Source organism: Corylus avellana, chromosome ca1 (assembly GCF_901000735.1).
Source record: "Corylus avellana chromosome ca1, CavTom2PMs-1.0".
NCBI lineage: Eukaryota > Viridiplantae > Streptophyta > Magnoliopsida > Fagales > Betulaceae > Corylus > Corylus avellana.
The window spans coordinates 38,545,831-38,566,667 of NC_081541.1; the positions used below are offsets into that span (position 1 = coordinate 38,545,831).

Below are 20,837 nucleotides of genomic sequence, written 5' to 3' on the forward strand. Positions count from 1 at the left end.
TATAAATATATTAGATTTAATTAACCCAACCCTTAAAAAAAAAAAAAAAAAGATAAACAAAACGACATGATTTAAGCATAAACAAATCTTTGATTTAACAGCTCAACGGTATATGGGTAGGTATTAAGCTTAGCTGGGCATTGGTTGAGAAGTCCCCCCATTTGGATTGATTGGGGGCATTATGTCCCACACCGTGAGAGACCAAAGGATACTTGTGATATCATCCTGCCCTTTTATAATTTGATGATGATAATGATGCTACTGATTGAGGAAGTTAAGATGTCCAAAAGTTTATTTATTTTGATAATGAAAGTAATAATTAATATAATCACTTGACTTGGTTAAAGAAAGAAAGTTAGTAAAACTAATGTAATTAATTAAGTTGTCCGCTGGCAATTGTGAGACCAACATATTTAGTAGCCAAAGAAAAAAAAAAAAAAAAAAACATTAGTCTTTCCGTTTCTTAAAAATGCATTTAACACTCAAAAAATTAGTTTAAAGGAAAAAAGTAACCGTTTGGTAAAAAAAAATTGAAAATACTTTTAAGGGTCCAAAACACCTAAAAATGACTAAAGCGCACTTTAGGTAAAAGCTTAATTTTTAAGCTTTTACCAAAAAGCACTTTATGATTTAAAACTCTATTTCTCAAACATGCTCTTAGTTAATTGTTATACGAATGTCATACAACTTAATGATGCGACAGTAAAAATCAATCGTCGATTAGCACTAAAAAAAAAAAAAACTATTGAACAATTCTTACTGCTACATCATCTCATACAACATTAATCAATTTTTTATTATTCCATTGTACAACATTAGTCTTTCCATTTCCTCTTATTGGTTAATTCTACTTCCATTTTTTTCACTCTCAACTTCTGTGCACTGCTGTCCCTTTTGCAGTGTCAAAACCGCGACCTTCAATACCCGAAACACATTCAAGCCATAAAAATCTAAAATTAAAAAGTAAAATAAATAAAAAGAAAATAAAAAGAAAAGAAAAAGGTGAGAGAGAAGTAGGTGTGCTTAGATTTGTGTTTTTAGAACAGTTTTCAAGTACTAAAAATCATGTAAGTGGTCGGTTCTCAAAACAGCTTTTTCTAGAATCACGCCTCGGCTATTACTAAATCCCCAAATACAAATGCCTCTTTTTTGTTTTGTTTTTCAAAAATAACTTTTCAAAGACAGTAAAATCTAAAATATTTCCAAACGGATCCTTACATTCTCTATAGAAGCTGAGTAAGCCATCACACGCTTCACACTGCATTCTAAAACAAAGGATCAAAAAATTAGGTAAAGAAAGTCTCTTAACTGAGTGAATTAATGCTCTCGTTGATTAATAATAATAATAATAAATAACAAAAATAAAAACCTCTTACATATCCAGTTCTTGGTAATCAACAAAACTAAAGCTCTTCCACACAAATTAGAGAAATGATCCGCAAATAGCTCATTCTGATAATTGAGATATCAGAGGCTCTATCAAGGCTCAAAATTGACTTTCTACCTGAAATTTTCACTGTTATGAGATTATGACATTCTAATCCCCTCATCAACAACTGCAGAAGCTGTTGGACAGAACCACAGGAAAACAAAAAAATCATGCAATTTTCCAACTAATTATGCTTGTGGTAAAGATGATGCAGTAGCCAGAAAGAATGAGAACATATAATGATGAAAGCGCATCCAACTTCATTGTTCCCACATGGGTGCTGTCAGACACAAGTTTCTTAAAGCTTCAGGCACTGCCTGCCCACATTGTTCTAGGGTTTCAGTCAATGGTCCAGCAAGTGCTGCATTTTCTTTAGTTAAGAAGCTGTGCAACACACCGTTGACAGTATGGCGGGCCATCCTTGAGAGAACATGCACATAACTGTCAATTGGAAGTACGAAGCTGGGTATTATTACAATCTCATACTCCTCTAAATCAGCAGTACTTATCTGCTCAATATTGATCATGGACACTGCAGGTTTCATTTCGCTGTCAAAATCAAGAGTAGACAAATAAGACATGGATTATATTTACAGAACAGTAGTAAGCATCACAAATTCTGGTGCAGAAAAGAGACAAAGAAACTTGTATTAACCATTTGATAAAATCTAAGCACTTTTCTACACCTTTAGAAACTCTGAAACCACATATACTTCCTACATTTTAGCCTACATCAAGTCATAGTACATAGCAATATTCAACTTCTACCACCATCTTTTTTTTTTTTTTTTATTGGGATGGGTATTCTTTTTTAACATCAAATTCACAATGACAAATTTCTACCTTTTTACCTAGAAGCCATATGGTTTACAGTTACAACATGCAACCCAAGTAAGGAAAAAAGGAGCAAATTACACTAAGCAACCTAATTTGCAGGAGCAGTAATATTAGACGAATAAGCAACAGACAGGGAAGAACAGAATTTTCCCCTTCACCTGTTGTTAAAATTTGAAATGGTACACGATGAGTCACTTGATACAGAATAACCCTTGATTTTGAGAGCAGCGGCTAATTTGCTGAGGTTGCTATCTTTAGCAAATATGTATAGCACCTTCAAGGGTTGAGAGAAGAGTTGATTGCAATAAGTTTGGTCCAGAATTTGAATGCACTGCAAAAATAACAGACTGTAAGAAAATGCTATTTCAAGAAATTATTGCCTGACAGAACATAGGTCTAGTCACAAAATATGGACATGGAATTGGGAAAAAATTCTACCCTTGCGACAACAACTTACCACATACGAAGCAATTGAAAAGCTAGGTTTCCAAGGGATAACTTCACAATGTTTGCTAAATTACTTTTCACATTTGGGTTCGATTCTTTCTAACTTTTGCACATAGAATGTCTTCCATCTGGTTTTATAGATCTATCGATTTGAATGGATGATACAGATATGTTAAAACTAGTACCACGCTTTCTTCTCATAACATAATCCCAAATTATCTTCAAACAGGGAAAATTTTCTTTCAAAAATATCATGTTCCTCTCTTTAATATCGATGAGTTGAACTTCTACTTCAAATGATTAATCATAAAAAAAAAATTAATAATCAAGATTGACAAATTGTAAAAATCAACTTTCAAAACACATCAGAGTTAATAAGGACACAAATCACAGAATTGCACTCATTGATGCTGACAAGGGGGAAAATTTTCTTATCTAAAAAAATAAGAAAGAAGAAAAGGGAAAAGAACTCAATCATTGAGACTTCAAAGTTAATACTAGCATGTCACCATGTACACCAAATGGTTGTCAATCACAAAGCTAGTTATGGTTTGTAAAATCAAGAGTACAGGGTTATCATCATCCAGACCCTTTCTAATCTGCAAAATTAAAAAATCAGACAGCATGATATCTCGGTTTTGAATAGAAGCATAGGTGACAAACCTTATTCAAAGGGCCATGACTAATACTTGGTCCCTTAATTTTAATACTAATAAAACACACTTTGTACATTCACATTCACGCGAATATCTACCTAAAAGGAATAGGACCAAAGTGATAATGACATATCATAAACTGCAAGTTATGAGATATGTAGCCTTCTTTCTGCTTTCTAACCCAGCAGAAGCTCCTCTTAGGGACTAAATAGCAATTCTCTTTTTGTTAGAGCAATACAATGAAATCAGTCAGTAAAACAGATTTACGAGAATAAGGAGAAATGTGCAATTCTGATTCAAACTAATAAAACAAACAAGGAAGTGCCTTAAAAAAGGGGGCTGCTTTTAGACACTTTTTATTTGTACTTTGGGCCATATAAGTTCTAAACTTTAAGTAGAAACTTTGCTTAATATACTGATTGATATATGTACCTTTGATAGTTTTTCTTCTTCTGAGGTGCACACATTCACAGACTGGACAATGCATGAACTTAGACTGGCAATGGTATCATTAAGCGAAAGTCGATAGATTGATCGCAACAAAAGGTTTTGAACCAATGGAACAGAGGCATGATTGAAGCAATCATTGAAAACCACAGTAAGTGGAGTTCCCGATATAGATTGCCTAATGGATTTTATCATATCAGGATAACCACCATCTGAAAGACGATCAAGTCCATCAACGACCTATACAAGCATCAAAAAATTAAATTAGATAAATATGATCAAGCTTTAAATAGAAAGCCAATAAAAATTAAGGGTTTTTATGATACTAATGACAAATGTTACATTGCCTACTATTTAACACCAAATGACATTTCACGCAGAAATCACTCAAAGACAAAATCACTACTGCAAGGAAAAGAAAAAAAAAAAAAAAAAAAGAGAATAGTGTGCTCACAGATGAAGTAAAAACTAGAAATATGGATAAGGATATATTGTTCAACACAACAATTTTGAGAAAATAAGGTTCGTATGCCATAACATCATCAGAACACACACACAGACATAGAAACTCCCATTAGATACTGCATCACTGCATTGCCAAATTCTAATATATTCCATATTTGAAAGTTAATCAACTTCAGTCACACCTGCACCAAAGAAGGAATCTTTCACTCTAAAAGCGTAAGACTCAAACACCAGTCATCAATGGCCCCTTCTCTTGTTTCTGTTTATGATTATATTTCAGCTCTTCAATACTTCAACAAGGTTCAAATCCTAACATTTGAAGTGTCCGGTAAGTTCCCAGGTGCAACAAGAAGCACAGATAAAATTCGTAGAATTACAAAAACTATAATTTCGAATTTTGGATAAGTATCAAATAAGTATTGGATCCAGTATTGAAATAAATTACTTTGTATATATCACAGAGCATCTGATAGGTACTGCTCCCCAACAGTGATACAAACTGCTTGTTGCAAGTAGCTGTGCTATGCAGGTCATCATATTTGCAGGCCCACCAATTCAAAACACATTCCACATAAGAAATGCCAAATGAGCTTTTCAGATGAATCTATAGGAAAACACTCCAATATGACAACTAATTCCAAATTGCTTTATTTATTTATTTTTTTTTTGTTAGACAAGTGACAAGCTGCTAACTTGATACAGTAAACAAGCATCACAGCGGAAAACACATCAATGATATAAGAGATTGAATCATAGAACAAACAAACAACCATAAAGCACAAATACACACATATATCAATGACCACAAAGCGGGACTTAGAGACAAGTGACCAGACCAACAAACAAATGAAGCACACATTTTGATTTTTGAACCAACCGATCACTTACTGAGACTTGGGGTGTCAAACACTATTTAGTAAATGCCTTTTTTTTAAAGGCAAATGGTCAAAAGAAGCAAAAGAAGTTCCTCGACAAACAAAACTTTATCTTCTATAAGAAATATCAAGGAATGAAAAGTAAAGAATCATGTAAAACAACTGATGAAACTATTATCTACATTAGGGAAAAGAGCCAAGCCAACTCCAGTAAGCCTTAACCCCAATTAGCTGGAGTAAGCTATATGGATTCTTTTATGCCACCCATCCTTATCTATAGCCACCCGAGAACAAGAGTCCACAACAGAAAAAGATATGAAACAAGTTTTTAGATGTGTACTTAATGTACACAAAAAAGAAATTACCAGCAAGGAGACACCAGATATATCAATTGCCTTAGAGGTAACAAGTTCCAGTAGCCTCTCAGGTGTTGACACAAGAAACTCAGGCTCACAGCTCTTTAGACTGTCAAATACAAAATAAACTTTTTATGAGAAAGAACACAAAAACTTACACCCAATTCTCTAAACAAGAAAGACAGTTAGAGCAGATAGCATGTGTAAAAACGGGGCATTGAATTGACAGCATGAGATGAATGTGGGTTAAATGTGTACATTCATGCAGAAAGGTACATGTGCATACCTGCACACATAGATAACTTAGGCTTCATTAAAAGAAGGACCAATTTTCCATAGTAAGGGGGTCTTAGACATGCAAAAAGTTGCCGATTAACATGGTAAACAAGTAAGCTTGTCTATGTGAAAGCATATGCACTGCTTTAATCACATACATCACCACCCTATATTACAAAAACAAGAATGTAGATTCTAAACTTACCCTTGAATCTGGTGATCCAATGATGCACCAGGATGTATACTCACAGTATGTATTCCAAGAGCCTTCAAAGGTTTGCAGATTGAGCGAACCTGTAAACATATTTGAGGATAAAAATTTATCACCAAAAAACAAATAATGGCTTCTCAGGCTGCATACACTACAAGTACATGAGAATTATTTTCCTCAGTGCAAGAAATATGCAAGAACTCACTAGAAGGGTATTTATTATGCCATGTAAAAGTGAGACCACAGTGTTTTTTTGTAGTAGTTAGAGCTCATTAAAAAATTTCAGCAGATGAAAAAATACAATTAAAGAAAGAAAGAATAAAGGAAGAAACCCTTTGCAAAATCATCTGTAATGAGTCTGTAAAAAACCATAGAATTCCCAACCAGCCCCAAATTAAGGTGCTGAGTAAAAGAAAAGAAACAATGAGTCAAACCCAAAAGTCTTTTGTGAATGGTACGAGAAGATATGTGTACTAACCTTGGCAGCTTTCTCCTGGGATGGTACAATGAATAAAAGAAAGGGATTGGCAAAAGTCATGCCTTCTTTCTCCTTTCTTGCAATGGTATCAGCGGCAGTGGAAACTATCCAAGCAATTTGCTCTACAGTAGAACTAGGTCCACTAGTCTCCAAAATATCCTTTCCAGATGAATAATATTTACAGAATTCAACTCCCCATTCATTAACAAACAAAGGCTTGTCCTCTTCACTAATGTAGGTACCATCATGTCGCAATGCATTTTCTATTGAATTCAAGCACATAATGAGAAACTTCGATGGATGATTTAAGTTTTCACAGGCCCATCCATGTTGACCATGTTCACCTTTCTTCCTAATCACTTTAACCTTTTCTTCTAAGTCAACAAGACATTTCTGGCCCAGACCGTTCATCGATATCATTGAACTTTTTTGTTCATCCTTCAAATTCACAACCTTCTCATTTTTCTTTTCTAACGTGACATTCCTAGCTTCGGTTCCATTCCTCAGTGCAGCAATCTTCCCTTTAACAAAACCCCTCTCGTCATCTTGGGAAGACATTTTCTTCTTAGGTTCCTTTCTTTTCAAATCCATCTTTTCATGCCTCTCGTTGAAAGGATCATCAGGAGTAGGGAGGCTAAAACACATCCCCTGTAATGTCATGATGGAGTCATATATGATAATCTACTTGTGAAATGGGAAAATAATCACAAACACTTCAACAAATTAGTATTATCCATGTCAGATCATAAGACAAACATAAAAAATATAAGACAAATATAAAATATAAATTGGGAAGATGTGGCGGATTGGGGTATTTCAGAGCTCCAAGGAAATGCTTTGTGTGTGAATCTGTGTGAACTTGCACTTGGGGCTGTTGTTTATCACCTATGGAAACACAAAAATGATAATTTAGGCATGGAAACAATCTGAATTCAGAGGAGTATATCCTTAAGAGGATAGAATGGGAGGTGAGAACTCGTGTCAGGGGGTTTCGGAAGTTTGGAAATACTAAGATTAACAGCAGACTCTGCTGTGTATATATATAACTAGCATTTAAAGGACAACATGAAATAAAAACTTCGCATAAAGACCAAAAGATGCCTGTAAATCATTTGAATGAATCCGAACAACAAGTCTCATTAACACCAAATAAATAAGCAACAAGTCTCATTAGAGAACATGTATAACCAACAGTTGTGTTTTTTTTTTTTTTTCGATGAATAAAAATAAATAAAAAAGTAATGTTTTCAGATATCACCATCAACTTAACACCAAATAAATGATGATTTATGTGACACTCATGCCAGAAATAAAAATAAAAATAAACACATATATCAAGAAATCAATAACAAAGAAATATGTAATCTATATTTTGTCAAAGTTCTTGTCTCATAAAACTCAAAATCAGATGACTACTATGCTATGTTAGCTAAAGAAATGAGTAGATACTAAAATGTTTCAAATGCCACGTTTCATGTTATTGTGAAAGAAAATCTGAAGAAACCACAGGCAACTAGGCCACACCATATAGTTCACTGTTTATGTCCCTAAATAAATACCATAAAATTCAAAAAAAAAAAAAAAAAAAAAAAAAGAATTTCCCAATCCCATATTATTTTTCAACAAAAGATTGGATGATATATAGCTTCCAAAGCACTTGCACCTCATCGAATTTCCCCCCAATAATTTCCACCCTTTTCCCCACACTTCCCAAGCAACAAACCACAGCATAACTGGAAAAGTACCTCGCACATGCGTCGTTTTCCGGACTTGCGGCGCTTCTTGGAAGCAATAATGGCGGCGACCCGAGCAGAGACCGCAGTAGACGATTCACTATGCTTATGAAGCCTCTTCCTGATCGCCTTGTTCCTCTTCTTCATCACTGCATCATCCCCTTTCGCCATTGCCACCACGAGAGATAGAGAGGCTTTCACTTTTCTTGAGCTCCTAGGTCGGCTATGGCATTGGCAGGTCTTTTGTGCTTCAGCGGCAGGATGGATATTTTGAAATAAGCATAAGGGTATCATAGTCATTTCGAAGTGGATTTTTAGATATCTCGGGCTTCCACACTTGGGTATCTCGAGTGGGGCTTGTTCTAAGGCCCAAAATGAATTTGAAAAAGATTTTAAAATTCTTCGGACCATGTGTCATTGGGAGCTGGAGTCCATTACCTTAGATTGATTAATAAGCAAAGTTTTTTTTTTTTTTTTTTTTTTAAGCAAAGTTAAGATTAAGGTAAGGGATATTTCATATATGGATTTAGATTATGAGTGGTCATATATAAGGTAGGGGTGGCAATTTGTGTTCTCAAATAATTGGGTTTGAGTTGTGTTGAGACATGATTATAAAATTATATGAGTCAATTCTAACCTAATTCATTTAATTAAACGGATCAAATCCCTCAACCATAATCTTTTAATTTTGTATTGGGTTCATGTTGAATTCATAAGTCAAGTCAAAAATTGTTTGCCATTAACCATGTGTATCTATATAAGTTAACCATAACCTAACTCATTTAATTAAACGACTAAAACTCATGAATCCTAACTCTTTAATTTCGTGTTGAGTTCGCATCAAAATTTAACTATTGACTTTACTTTTTTAGAAGCCCTTTAATGTTATACAGCAGTCAACCAAAGCATGATTTTTACTGTCAAATAATTTCAATTGTACACAATCACATAACAATCTGTTAAATAGCATTACTTTAAATTTAATGTTATTTAATATATTGCTATATGACGGCGGTGATGATGTGCCACCAAAAATCAGTGCTTGAACCAACTTCCCTTGTACCGCGTTGGTCGGTGGCATTTGTCGCCTTGACCAGGGCAAGGGTTCGAGTAATGGTGCTTGCGAGACAGAAAAATCAGTGCTTGATATTTTTTTTTATAAGCCGTTGATGATCTAAAGACCTTTTTTTTTTTTTTTTGTTGAAAAAATCTAAAGACTTATTTTCAGTGTCCAGTCATCTCAATGGTATTATAGCCTATCAAATAGCATTATTTCAAATTTAATATTATTTAGTAGATTGCAATACAACTTAAATGACATACAATGATTATTGATTATTTTTACTGAGTGTCATTCAAAATGATAATTTTATTGCATTATAGCATTTCTCATTGACATTACGTTGCCTACGCAGGTCCTTTGAAACTAGCCACTATATCCAGCAAGAATGACGGGATATCGACAGGAGACACGGTCGACAAATCATAAGAGAGTGACGAATAAATTGCAACCAAGGGTTTTTTACTGAGTTGTGTTTGACAATGAGGGTGAGAGGGAGAGAATGACGGGGGTTCTGGGTGGGCGTGAGAATGGAGCAATCGAGGAGGTTTTCGGAAATGAAATCAGGATTTCCTATGCAGCGATTCCAAGTTTTGGAGAGGGACGTAAATCGAATTAGGGATTTTGGTGCCATCCTTGACAGGATTCTCGCCACCAAATCGTCAGGAACATACCTTTGAAAGGAAAACATTTCCTTGATGTTCTGGTACTTCACCGCCAGCGTTGCCTTCGCCGCTCACGAACTCCACTTTGAATGCCTCCCTCACCTTCTCCGTCTGTGGTTCTGACGAGATCAACCAGGGGCTATAGGAATTAAAGCTGGCTGTGAAACTTGGAATCACCGCATAGGAAATCCTGATTCAATCTTTGGTGAGCATGATGGGAATAGGAAGTTGATGAAGTCTAATTGTTCATTTGTGAAATCACAGCAACACATCTTGTTGTTTGCGCTGTCAGTATCAAATCCGAAGATCAATTTCAATTAATTCAATTTGTTTGGGAGGAATCACACGTAATGCTATCCGTTCTTTTTTTGTGTATAAAACTATATTTCTTTTATTAACAAACAATAAATGGAAATCAAAATATGCTAAAATAACATTACACAATAATTGGAGGTGAATAAAGACTTTGGAAAAGCTATTTTGGTTTTCTTAACCCACAGAGAAATTTCATTCAAATATATGATTACACTTGAAGATGATGTTCATGTACTGTATATGTGTTTTACATTGAATGACAAGTGATAACTCTAAACTATTCAGCTGTACATTGTGATAAGTAAATAATTAGATTAACAATCGAATATTACGTGCAAATGAAAAAGGTTTCTCAATTAGATTTTTGTAAATATATAATCAACATGCTCTTATTTATAATCAGGTAAATTCCAGATTTCAGAATTTTGAGAATTAACAGGAAAGTTCAGATTTGAGACCTCCTCAGGCACATACAACTCTATCAGGCAATTTCTCGAGCATTTGGTGTACGTACTTCTTTCAACTTCCTGCCTTTTAAAGAGAAACCCATTATATTATTGTTCAAAGACCAATTGACCCGAAACCAGGCTTTGAAATCCGGTCATAAACAGCATAGACACTAGGAAAAGAATGAACAAGAAAATGAATCGTGGAAATAGTTGCAGAGTAATTCATAATGAATTTGTGTTTAATCTTCATTTAAGTTTATTAATCAATGTTCCAACAAAGGATTCAATCGTAGATGTGATCATTACAATTTTCTTAAAATACTAAAAAGTTTGTTTGCGTCTACCAAGACTACCATTCTAGGGTTCAAATTTTGCTGTCAAATCGCATAAGCATTTACATAATAAATCTAAACATGATATTTGGGTTTCCCATAATTTTTATTTTATTTTTTTTAAGAATATTAATTTAAATGGGTAAATTTACTTTCTTTCTTTTTTTATTAAGATCATTTTTAAAAATAAATAGTAATTTAATATGGTAGAATAGAAGTTATAAATTCGATCATTAACTTCATAATTTATTCTTCGTTTTAGTTAAATATATCAAATGTTAAATCCCACTTGTTGTATGGAATTTAAATTCACACTTGAAGGGAAGTGTTAAAAAAGATAGTGATTTAATATACTATCGGAACTGAGGTTATGAATTCAAACTTCAACTTTATAATTTATTCATTTTTTAGTTAAATATTGGGTAAAGACGATAAAGTCCACATACCCCACTTAAACTACCACACAATTGACAATACTTCCTCCCCCCAAACTTTCAATTATGACAATGTCCCTCCTCCCCAAACTATCAAAACATTGTCAATGCCTCCAAATGGGATGATGAAGCCACAACTGTTTCCATCACACAACAGGACTGAAACATTTTAAGCATTAATATCATTACACATAAGGCTGTCAATTTTTGACATGACTTACGAATTCGACACAAATTCAACACGAAATTAAAAAAGTTAGGATTAAAGAATCTGACCCGTTTAATTAACCGAGTCGGTTTATCTTTATATCCATGCTTCCGCATGACTCAAACCCAACACACAAACATGAATTGTCACCCATAATTATGCATGCTATAAATTTGATATATAATGTTATTTAATAGGCTATTATACAATTAGGATGATATGTCAGTGAAAATAATTCTTCATTGCAAAATGTATCACTCGCTTCATTCTTAACTTTTGAAATTGACAATACCATTATGTATCCATACCTTTTTTCTTTTCTTTTCTTTTTTCTTTTTTTTTTTAAAAAAAAAATGAGGGAAAATGGTATGGATCCATTCTTAAAAATGCATGCCTATGCCCTTTCTAGAAGAAAGTAATTAGTCTCTAATTCTAATGACAACCATAATAACTTCCATCTTATAAAGAATTCAAATTGTTGTAATTCAGGTAGGTAATTGGGAGATAAACCTTATGAGAATGATTCAAATAAATTGATACTCTCCACTTAAGGTATGAGTAACCATAATACAAATCTCCAGCTAGAGCTGCAGAAATACAACAATCCATAACAAGATAATTTCTTCTCCAACCAAGGAAAAATGAATGAAAATTTGAACTAGTAACTTTCACTTCAAGAAGCGTAGTCTCTAACCGATTAAGCTATTTCGTAGTTCTCTTGTGCGGCCTTTTATACCATTTACTTACCTTTCATGTATATTTAAGTCAACCAATAAACCAAATTTGTATGTCAATTTTGCCGTCTTGCATGAGGCTTAATTTTTTTTCTAGCAAAGTCCAAAGTAGCTTTCCATTATTTTGAGACTTTAGCGTTTCATGGCATAGAATCATAGCCAGCTAAAGCAACCACATGCAGCCATGCTTGACTGGTCGCTGGTCCAAGTACTTTATTTTTTGTTTTGTCCCTTTCCTTAAATTTAAGAACATGTCTATTCATTGATTATAAAGGTATACATATGCCCGAGCACACATTCAAAGAGACACAGAAGATCACCCATTCATCCTATTGATTTTGTGTGGCTGATTATTGATTAGTCAAACAGAAGCAAATGGGCAAAAAGCAGCAGATTAACAGGGGATGGCTTCAAATTAGAAGTTATTAATTTAAATTACAAGATTTCATAGCTGTTGGAGAGGAGGAGGAGAGAGATGTCAGCTGTGGCTCCAAACTCCATCAAAGAATCCACAACTGGGAAGGAAGATGCTGCTCTTCACCCTCCAAAAGAGCTTGATGCCGGAGCTTTGTTTGTACTCAAATCCAGAGGTTAGTGAGTAGTTTTTCATTTTCCTCCCAACTTCACCACCATGGTAGGAATTAAAACTTTCGCCAGTTGATTAGTTTATGTTGTAATAGTGGAGAAATGGTTGATGACAATTGTTTTCCACTGTTTCTGTTATGATATGTTTACATAAAACTTTGGGAGAAACTTCACTCACTCAAGAAACGCTTTTACAGTTTTGCAACTATAATCTTGAATTATCAAAATCTGCTACGTCGATATCTCAAGTTTAGTCCCTTTTATTTTCACCCTTATTGTTAAGTTTTTGCGTTAAATCAAATAGCTAACCAGAAAAATGTATCTTATACCTCTCTATAATTAATAAAAATACAAATTTTTTTCTAAAAAAAAAAAAAAAAATTAAAAGAAAGAAAAAAACCTAATTAATGGCCTTGCGACTAGTTAGCGTGGCAATTTATGTTCTCGTGTCGGGTTATGTGGCTGTATGAGAATAAGATTATATAGGTCAACTCTAATCCGATCTATTTAATTAAACTGCAAGACTCCTCAACCCTAACCATTTAAGTTCACATTGTGTTCGTGTTGAATTTTTGAGTTGTGTAAAAAACTGTCAACCCTACTCGCAACCCACTTTTAGTCATGGGTCTAACAAAAATTTTTTTCTTTTTAAAAAAAAAAAAAAAATTAAAAAGGGTATTTTGGTCATTTTGACATTATCGGTTAGCTTTAACCAAAAATCCTAACAAATGAGTGGAATTATAAAGAGGCTGAAACATGGTCTACCAAAATTGCAAATTTTAATGATTTGAAGTTATGATTGCAAAACCCTTTCCAAAGCTTTCAAGCTTCATTCTGTATTGTTCTGAATTTGATTAATGGTTAGTTCTAAAGTATGAACCACTCTGAGATGAGTTTGTGTAAATTTGAGGTGATTAGGTTCATGGGTGCACTGTGGGTACCATTTGACGACATCAATCGTGGCTCCGTCGCTTCTGAGTCTTCCCTTCGCGGTGGGCTTGCAAGGGTGGGTTGGGGGAGTTGTTTCCCTCATCCTTCCAGGTTTGCTCACCTTCTATTCCTACAATCTTCTCTCTCTGGTTTTGGAGCACCATGCACAGCTTGGCCACCGCCAACTTCGGTTTCGGGACATGGCTAGAGACATTTTAGGTGGGTAATCTCTACACTCTCCACACTCCACTCCACTCATTTCTTTCTAATTTGTTACAAATTCTCTACAATTTATAAGGTTCAAAATATGAATCCCAAGGATTTCAAGGGGTATTTTCTTTTTTGGGTCACATGTGCACATGACCAATTTTCTGTCATATTTTTAATAAAGTAAAAAAACGGTAACATTACAAATTATATTACAATATATAAAAGAATTATATTGATAATGTACAGTACTGAAAGTTTGAAGTAACATTACAAAAAGTTTGAAGTAACATTACAAATTGAAGGGTAGTTTATATATAAATATGTGAAACTTTTGTCTGATTCAAACTTGTATTGGAAGGACCACGATGGGGGAAGTATGTTGTTGGCCCACTTCAATTTGGGATATGCTATGGGGCAGTCATTGCCGGTGTTCTTCTAGGAGGGCAGAGCCTTAAGGTCAGTTCAGTTGTACCCATTTTTCTATTTATTAAGCCCTTTCATCCATATCAAACAATTCTCCGAATTAATTTTATATATACACTTTAATTCCTTATTGGAGCAGGGGACAATCGATTCTTCTTTCAATTTTTATTAATCAAAATCACCACTTATTTAAACGAATTTAATGACTCAATCAGAAGTTTCTTGTACAAGGTACTGTTTCAGGCCATAAATGAAACTAGGATACCATAATAAATTTTTTTTTTAAAAAAAAAGGACGATTTTATTTCCATAGGGCAACTACTATATGGTAATATGGTAGTAGAGCATTGTAACATAACATGGACTTTAACAAATGAGTCAGGAATTTGAGAAGAGGAAAATATATATAATATTCTAAGATGTTTTGATTGCGGCTTAATTAAATAAGTATTTTAGGGTATAGTGTAGATATAGTTAATACTTTCTGAGGTATTTAAAATGGTATCAAAATCAACTTAGCATTGCCATATTGCATTAGAGCATTGTAGTGCAAGATGAGCTTTAACGAGGACGACAATGATTTGAGCGAGGGGGATTATAATATGCTAAATTATTATGGATATGTGTTAAATCTCACAGTAGGTAGATGGATTGTAATTTGTAAAGGCTTTACATGAGTGATAAGTTTCATTAGCTACTTAATTACTAGGTGGAAGTAAGGTTTATAAGCAATTGTAAGAAATTTTAATTATAACGTTGAATAATATATTTTTATTTTATTTTAGGTATAATGCACATGTCACTAACCTATATATGGTATCAGAATCAGCTAAGTAACACAATGTGCCACAGAGGCATTGCATTGTGGCACTGGTTCTAACGAAAATATGAGTAATTTGAGTATGAGATATTGGCTAACTCGAATTATCATAGATATATATTAATTAAGTGGGCAAATTATAAAAGAGTTTATGAATTCTAAATCTCATATTGGTTGCATACTAGTGATACTAATCCATATAAATGATTCTAAAGAGCTCTAATTATAATTTCGATTAAACCTTTTGGGGGTAGAACACAACCACGGCCAACATGTCCTTTGGTCGACATTAAGATTTACCCAACCCAAGTTGTCAAATACCGGGACCATCTGTCTTCTCGATCATCTCTCTACTTCCGCTCTCTCTCTCTTTCTCTTAATATATTCTATATACATTTTGACAAAAATTACTCCATTGGGACTATAAACTTGAAAGTGAAAATGATCATAAGAGAATAAATCCCACAAGGCTAGCCAATTTGCACAAAGCTTTTCTAACTTTTAGACTCTCTTTTTGGCAGTTCATCTACTTGCTTTCAAATCCAAATGGGACAATGAAGCTTTACGAGTTTACCATCATCTTCGGAGTTCTAATGCTCTTCCTGGCCCAAATTCCATCCTTCCACTCCCTCAGGCATATCAATCTTGTCTCTCTTTTCCTCGCTCTTGCTTACAGTGCTTGCGTCACAGCCGGTTCAATATACGTCGGTAAGACTTCAAACCAACAATGTATATATGTAAAACATTTCTTTGGGATAATATATAGATAAAAAAAAATCACATATATATATATATATATATATTATACATACACTTCCTTGACAGGATTTTCCAAGAATGCTCCCAACAGGGACTATTCCCTAAATGGCTCCCAAGAGAATCGTGTTTTTGGTGCTGTTAATGCTGTTTCAATCATTGTTACCACATATGCCTGTGGAATTGTTCCTGAAATACAGGTATAGTTGAGCCACTACTCTCATTTTGTTGCTAAGAAAAATGGTTCAAAATAGAAAAATTGGAAAGAGAAATGGAAATTCTATCTTATCATTCTTTCTCTCTCTTGGGTTTCACGTATAATCAACAAACTTTAAGGCTTCGTTTGTTTCGAAGTGAAATGTTTTCTTTCGGAAAAAATTATTAACGAAATCATTTTTCAAAAAGAAAATGAGTTCTTAGAAAATATGTTTCGGCATTTCGTTTTCACGGAAAATAATTGACGACATAAAACAGTTGACGACTTACAACAACCTTTGGTTGAGCGGTTTAAAAAAGAGAAATTTAAACTCGGAAAATAGTTAACAAAATTTAAAAACAAAAATCATATTTCAAAATTAAAGAAGCGTTTTTTGTAAAAACAGGAAATATTTATAGTTTGATTATTATTTTCGACCGCACCAAATACCAGAAATTACAAAGAAAAAAAATTCTAGAAAATACTTTACGACGAAACAAACTGAGCCTTAAATCTCCAAATTTTAAAGTACGTATATACACATATCTCATGGAACTATCAGACAATTTACAATTTGCAATGTTCTTCTTAAACTTTCAATTGAAGCAATATTGTCCAAACTACTAGAAAATTGTGATGTACCCTTTGGTCCTTAAAAAAGACAAAAGTATTTGAAACAAAAATTGACATAGATTTGTGTCATTTGCAGGCAACTATAGCTCCTCCAGTCAAAGGCAAGATGTTCAAAGGTTTATGTGTCTGCTACGCTGTTATATTCACAACTTTTTTCAGCGTCGCAATCTCTGGGTATTGGACATTTGGCAATCAAGCTATGGGGACAATTCTTGCCAATTTTATGGGTAATCAAAAGCCTTTGCTGCCAACTTGGTTTCTCTTGATGACCAATGTGTTCACTGTAATCCAAATATCGGCTGTCACAGTGGTAAGTCCAACTAATCACTATATAGCCTAACAATTCCTAAAGGTTACAGGCTCTCTATGACAAGGCATCATGGAGGCTTGTTTCCCCTTCTTTTACTTAGGCGTGACAATTTCTGTTCATATGTTGGTTCGAGTCATGTTAAGGTAGAATATAATATTATATAGGTCAACTATAATCCGACCCATTTGATTAAACAGGTCAAACTCATTCTCTCTAACCTACTAATTTTGTATTTGAGGCTGGGAGAATTGGGTTCAGTATAGATTTTCATGACAAATCAAAGAGATGAAAGACAAAAATAATTAAGGTGGTTCCTCGAAACTTTAATAACATTTCCGCTACATCTTTTCCTTGATTATTTCACTTAAGTATAACATACGTCTATTTATAGAGCTTTAAATAGATTTGAATAATTTCAAATACAAACAAATCGGGTAATTAAATCCTTAATTTAAGATAATCAAATAATCTAAATTTCTTGATTTAGGATAATCAAATCATAAAGAATTTATATCCTTATCAAGTCTTGTCAAGTCATATGTAGAAGACTTAATTAATAATTCACATTTAATTAAACAAATCAAACCTCTTAACCTTAATTCACTAATTTCGTGTTGGGTTCGTGTCGAATTGACACGTCTTATAAAAAGTTGCCAACCCTTTTCACTAAAGCATTATATAGAGAAATGATATAATTCATTCATTTTTCAATTATCTTTAATCATCTCCATAGTTAATGAATGAATCTACCATTAAATTTGTATAGAGTCCATATGAGTACATAAATCTAATAGTTTATATATTAAAATATTAACATGAATCATTTCTCTATGTTATATATATATATGTGTGTGTGTGTGTGTGTGTGTGGTCTTGAATATATTACACTGATTATACTGCAGGTATACTTGCAACCAACAAACGAAGTTTTCGAAAAGTTATTTGCAGACCCCAAACAGGACCAATTTTCCACCCGCAACGTTGTGCCGAGGTTGTTTTTCCGGTCAATATCCGTGATTGTAGGCACACTTTTTGCTGCCATGCTACCTTTCTTTGGAGATATCATGGCAATTTTGGGGGCATTTGGATTCATTCCCCTAGATCTTATTTTCCCAATGGTTTTCTACAATGTCACCTTCAAGCCCTCAAAGCGTAGCCTTGTTTTCTGGGCGAACACATTGATAGCAGCAGCATCCTCGGTGTTATCAGCGGTCGGAGCAGTGGCATCGGTTCGACAAACCGTTCTTGATGCCAAAGCATATCGTTTGTTTGCAAACATATAAAAATATATCATATATGTTTAACAGTTGATGGGCATTAATTTCAAGGTTTGGAATGTTTTAGAGAAATGCTATCTAGCGTTCTCTCAGCATTTTCGGTTAAGTTGGTATGTTTTATTCATCCTTAACTAAAAAAAAAAAAAAAAAAAAAAAGGCTCTTTGAACTTTTACACAGTTTGAAAATAACTCCAAAGTTCAAAAATTCTCAATAAATATATTGAACTTTTAATTACCACATTTCGTTAGAATTTTTCATTAAAATTGTCAAAATTTTCAGAATACCCATATTGTTTTATTATAAAAAATAAAAAAAATTACAAAGATTTGGGCGTTGATTTTTTTTATAAATAAAAGGGGTATTTTTGACATTTTGACAAAAAATTAGCAACAAATCCTGATAGAAGAGAGTAATCGAAAGAAATTAAAAATTCGATACCCTGAATTAAGAATTTGTCAAAACGAATGGAAATTCATATAAATTTATGAAGTTTCTCAAAAAAAAAAAAAAAAATGATGAGTGAAGCTATCAACTCAATTAAGAATGTTGGGAGAATGCTAAATAGCATATCTTGCGCAAAAATGAGTGTGTAAAAAATGTGTGCGCTTGTCTATATATATATCTCTTTTGTTTTCTTGAACGTGTTTTAATTTCTCTAGTGGCGACTAGCAAGCACCACCATGAGTAAAATAGGTTTGAACGTGAAGTGAAGGCATGATGACAATGGAAACTAACGGGAAACATATTTCAGCAGTGAAAAATGTTTGAAGAACTAGAAGAGAAATATTATTGAAGCACTCTCTTATAAAATACTATTTGTTCTTCCATATTTCCCTTGCATTTCCATTGTGTTTTGGAATATTTCACAGGATTGGCACTTTGTCTCAGATTCATTACTTGGAAACTCCAAGACTGAAAAAAACAAAAAAAATCCTAATTTATTTTGATAAAAGTGCATTTGGGACGTGTGCAATTTTCAAATTAAAAATAATGATTGTAAACCAAAAGGCTAAAATACATCGTTTGGGAGTGCGTTTTTTAAAAAAAAAAAAAAAAAAAAATTACGGTTTGCAAACGTTTAAAAAAAAAAAAAAAAGACGATTTCAAATTGCAGGCTAATGAGTGTTTTTTTAAAAACACACTATTTTTAAATTTGAAATATTTAAAAGGCAAAACCACGATTTTATTAAACGTGGAACCACGTTTTAAAAATTGCATTTTCAAATTACTATTTTTTAATTGTAACTTTTGAAATCACAAACCCAAATAGACTCTAAATATCAAATCCCAATTTGTAAATCCCTACTTTAGCTTGAATTGATAAAGTTTTGGCACAAAAACTGCATATTGTCGCTGCTAAATATCTTTTTCTTTCTTTTTTCTTTTTTTTCTTTTTTTTTTTTTTTTTGTTGTATTTAGCATTCACTGAAAGTCGCTACTAATGACCTCTCCAATGTTGCCACTAATAATATGGATGCTAATGAGCAAAATTCTTGTAGTGTGTTACAGGTCAATAATCTTGAGGAAGGTGGAATTCATGCAATAGAAAGAGTCTTGCAGTACAAAGACTCTCTTTAATAAGAGATGTATTATCTCATTAGAACCGTCGTTTCTGACCAAACCAACACAGACCCGGCTGCGCCACCAAGAAGAGCCACCTGGTCACAAAAACGCCAGTAGCACTGCAAATCCCTTCCGCCGGTCTCCCGGTTTTCAGAACCGTTCCGTTTTGTTCATCTTCTAAATAACAATTTATCTAATCTTAACTAATCTATTAATCCAAATATTACCAATCTAAATAGCATTATTCAAGCTAAATACTGCTTAAATTTATTATTACAATTTGATTAGTTGTTATTCTTTGCAATTATTTAAATCTCCAAACATAAAACAAAATCAACAAATTCCATATAAAATTCAACTCCCAAATGACATACTTTTGGATCCAAAATGGTCCAACTTAAAAAGTCAAAACACAACTGTGTCAAATCAGGTAGCTAGTACAACATCTCTAATTAACATTATTTCATAACTCAAAACAGTATTAATTGAAACGAGAGACAATTGAGAACTGCTATCTACTCTTGCTCTCGCACACTCCTTGGTAATCCTCCATATGAATCTGCAACCATAGTACGCTTTTATGTGTGAAATTCTATAAATAACATGAGTAGTGAAAAATATAGAAAAACATACCTCGAATTAAATAGAAGGGTTAGTTAGATTAAAACAAAATGATAGAAGGTTATGTTTAATGCACAAATGACAAGCAAAAAAAAAATGAAAGCT

At 33.4% G+C, this 20,837-nt stretch overlaps 2 protein-coding genes across 4 annotated transcripts; one reads left to right on the forward strand and one right to left on the reverse strand.

Moving 5' to 3' along the window:
* Positions 1 to 805: 805 nt before the first annotated feature.
* On the reverse strand, positions 806 to 8,445 carry LOC132167938 (DEAD-box ATP-dependent RNA helicase 20). Of its 3 annotated transcripts, none has more exons than XR_009438734.1 (9): positions 8,223 to 8,445; positions 6,478 to 7,125; positions 5,994 to 6,082; positions 5,522 to 5,621; positions 3,802 to 4,056; positions 2,425 to 2,597; positions 1,377 to 1,978; positions 1,219 to 1,258; positions 806 to 915 (listed from the first exon to the last, which is right to left on the reverse strand). XR_009438734.1 is itself a non-coding variant. In XM_059578986.1 (7 exons), exons 1-7 carry the CDS (start codon positions 8,379 to 8,381, stop codon positions 1,690 to 1,692), a joined length of 1,713 nt encoding a protein of 570 aa, XP_059434969.1. In that variant the 5' UTR covers positions 8,382 to 8,445; the 3' UTR covers positions 1,300 to 1,689. The 3 variants fall into 3 exon arrangements, 1 of the variants encoding a protein (XP_059434969.1); XR_009438733.1 differs by having other exon boundaries at positions 1,219 to 1,265; XM_059578986.1 differs by lacking the exons at positions 806 to 915; positions 1,219 to 1,258 and having other exon boundaries at positions 1,300 to 1,978.
* Positions 8,446 to 12,710: 4,265 nt separating this feature from the next.
* On the forward strand, positions 12,711 to 18,653 carry LOC132186886 (GABA transporter 1-like). Its single transcript, XM_059601000.1, has 7 exons — positions 12,711 to 12,997; positions 13,911 to 14,141; positions 14,491 to 14,588; positions 15,897 to 16,083; positions 16,201 to 16,331; positions 17,037 to 17,270; positions 18,173 to 18,653. Exons 1-7 carry the CDS (start codon positions 12,883 to 12,885, stop codon positions 18,551 to 18,553), a joined length of 1,377 nt encoding a protein of 458 aa, XP_059456983.1. The 5' UTR covers positions 12,711 to 12,882; the 3' UTR covers positions 18,554 to 18,653.
* The last annotated feature ends 2,184 nt before the right edge of the window (positions 18,654 to 20,837 follow it).

Excerpts from the sequence above, each read along its gene's own strand:
- LOC132186886 (XM_059601000.1), top strand. The coding sequence starts at position 12,883 with ATGTCAGCTGTGGCTCCAAACTCCATCAAAGAATCCACAACTGGGAAG. Across the intron at positions 14,142-14,490 it reads CATGGCTAGAGACATTTTAG|GACCACGATGGGGGAAGTAT; the intron begins GTGGGTAATCTC and ends TTGTATTGGAAG. Across the intron at positions 16,332-17,036 it reads GAATTGTTCCTGAAATACAG|GCAACTATAGCTCCTCCAGT; the intron begins GTATAGTTGAGC and ends TGTCATTTGCAG.
- LOC132167938 (XM_059578986.1), bottom strand. The coding sequence starts at position 8,381 with ATGGCGAAAGGGGATGATGCAGTGATGAAGAAGAGGAACAAGGCGATC. Across the intron at positions 4,057-5,521 it reads TATCTGGTGTCTCCTTGCTG|GTCGTTGATGGACTTGATCG; the intron begins GTAATTTCTTTT and ends ATGCTTGTATAG. Across the intron at positions 1,979-2,424 it reads ATTTCAAATTTTAACAACAG|CGAAATGAAACCTGCAGTGT; the intron begins GTGAAGGGGAAA and ends TGATTTTGACAG.